This window comes from Galeopterus variegatus, unplaced genomic scaffold (genome assembly GCF_000696425.1).
Source record: "Galeopterus variegatus unplaced genomic scaffold, G_variegatus-3.0.2 Scaffold8703, whole genome shotgun sequence".
NCBI lineage: Eukaryota > Metazoa > Chordata > Mammalia > Dermoptera > Cynocephalidae > Galeopterus > Galeopterus variegatus.
Window position 1 is genome coordinate 28,013 of NW_007734814.1, and position 2,176 is coordinate 30,188.

The window sequence follows — 2,176 nt, forward strand, 5'->3', positions numbered from 1 at the left end:
AAAGGCAGACAATCCTGCTTCCTCATACTGAGTCCTCAGGACGTAACACTCTGTGGGTCCTCAAGTTAATCAATTGCCCATCTCATTCACAATCTCTCAAGCATTTCATTTTATATAAGTCAAACAAACTAGAGGTTTGTAGTCTTTCCCATGAAATTCAATGAGTTACTCTGTGCACTCATTTTTATTCCCATTTTTAACCCAGAGAATTCATCTACCAGGGCAAATGACCAGATAACAACCTTAGTTCCTCTTTCTGACTCCATTTTTAAAATTACATTTCTTTCATTAAAATATTCCTATGCAGGGCCGGCCCGGTGGCGCACTCGGTAGAGTGCGGCGCTTGGGAGTGTGGCGGTGCTCCCGCTGAGGGTTCAGATCCCATGTGGAGACCGGTCCGCTCACTGGTTGAGCGCGGTGCGGGCGCGACACCGAGGGTTGCGATCAAATCTTTCTGATTCTGTATCAGGTAAAAATAAACAAATCTTGGACATTATTGAACATCATTTTAAGCACTAACAATCAATTTGAGAATCTGAACTGCCACTTGAAATATCTCCAGGAAAAGAAACATTATGAAACAAATGAAGGAATACAGTTATTCAGAGGGACATATTTTTGTACTTGTTTTGCTCCAATTTCTGCTACATAGATTGCTCCAGTCTTTCTATCGATTTCTAAGAGATGTGGCAAAACTTGATCTGCTAGTTGGATTGTGCTGATCACAGAACAGTCGCCAATGCCTCCTACTGGGGGTGCTGCCACAACAGAGAGCCTGCTAAGATTCAGCTGGGCTACAATCAAGTACTTCCCATCAGGAGTAAATCTAAAGAGAAAAACATTTTAAATAATAAATTTGTGTAGAATAAATATAAATGTTTATTTTTTCAACATTTTAATCTCCTACAGTACTAAACAGCAGGAAGCACCTACCTATTTGATTCTTTTGAAAAGAATTTAAATTTGATCTAACTCTGTTTATGAAGGAGTAAGAGATCTGTGATGGTAGACACAAAGATTGGCTTAAATTAAAAAAAAAATCAGTATCATAGTTCTACACAAAATAAAAATAATGGAGAATGGTGTTAGCCTGGATCTCAAAATAGACTCAGATTTTGATTTTCATCCTGTATTTAAAAATTTACCAAATGTATCTTCAGGGTAAAGGCTGTAGGATAGATCAGGTATATATTATCTCCGATATTGGGTTTCCACAGAGCACTGGAAATTTAAGTTTGACTTTATCTGGGATTTGAAAATCTCATATTTCTAATTTCTCTGTACACTTGTTTCTATTTCTCCTGTTCTTAAAATTAACAGGAAGTATTTTCTACTTTCAGCTAGATATTCAGAGGAAGTGAGTAACATAAACTGATTGAAACAAGCATTTTAAAATAAAAAGAAACAATTACCTGACTGAAGAAGGTCCCTCTTCTGTGAAACAACTAGTCCACTCTCCTAACCACTCCCCAGTGTCTTTATCGAATACTTGGATTCTTTTATTTCCCCGGTCAGCAACCCACACCTGAGAAACCAAAAAATGTTAACTGAAAAAGATACACAACATGAGAAGAAAGAAGGGGAGAGAACGAATGTTTATTTTCATTAGTTTCATATACATCATCTCACTTAGTACTTAGAGGAACCCAAAGAAGAAAGCATTATAAGCCCCATTTTCAGGCAGGGAAAAACTAAAGTTCAGAAAGGTTAAATGCCTTGTCTCAAGTGAGTTTACAAGTGTGATAGCAGCAATCTAAATGGCCATCTGTCTTAACTCAAAACCTATAATGCTCTACTGTACTAAACATTGAATAACTAAAAAACTGTAGTACTCCACTGTAATGCAGGGGATTAGTAGATACCAAAAAGTGACAACATTCATTCAGTCCTCTAACAAGCACTGACTCTCAGTAAGTACTGCCAGGTTATCAGTTCCCGTGCCAGGCAACAAGACAAAAAGAACCAGTCTTACTTCTCAGGAGTTCAGGATAGCAGGAAGTGAGGTATTCGTTCATACTGCAATATCATTAAACTAATACCTGCTACTACCAAGGTACGTCCAAAGTGCTGAACCACTTAACGAGGAAGTTTGGGAGGTCTTAGTAACACATAAAGAAAAATAATAAGTTTAATTTATGCTTGTTATAGGCTGTAATGAGTTATTAAGGAACTATTA

General features: G+C 37.3%; 1 protein-coding gene across 2 annotated transcripts in view; it reads right to left on the minus strand.

The window, feature by feature from the left end:
• Positions 1–445: 445 nt before the first annotated feature.
• NHLRC3 (NHL repeat containing 3) overlaps positions 446–2,176 on the minus strand; it is a 10,770-nt gene continuing 9,039 nt past the window's right edge. For both annotated transcript variants that reach the window (XM_008593098.1, XM_008593097.1), the window contains 2 exons: positions 1,413–1,525; positions 446–826 (listed from right to left, as the gene is read on the minus strand). In XM_008593098.1, the coding sequence (XP_008591320.1) occupies positions 574–826; positions 1,413–1,525 (366 nt within the window). In that variant the 3' untranslated portion in view covers positions 446–573. The remainder of the gene's footprint in view (positions 827–1,412; positions 1,526–2,176) is intronic.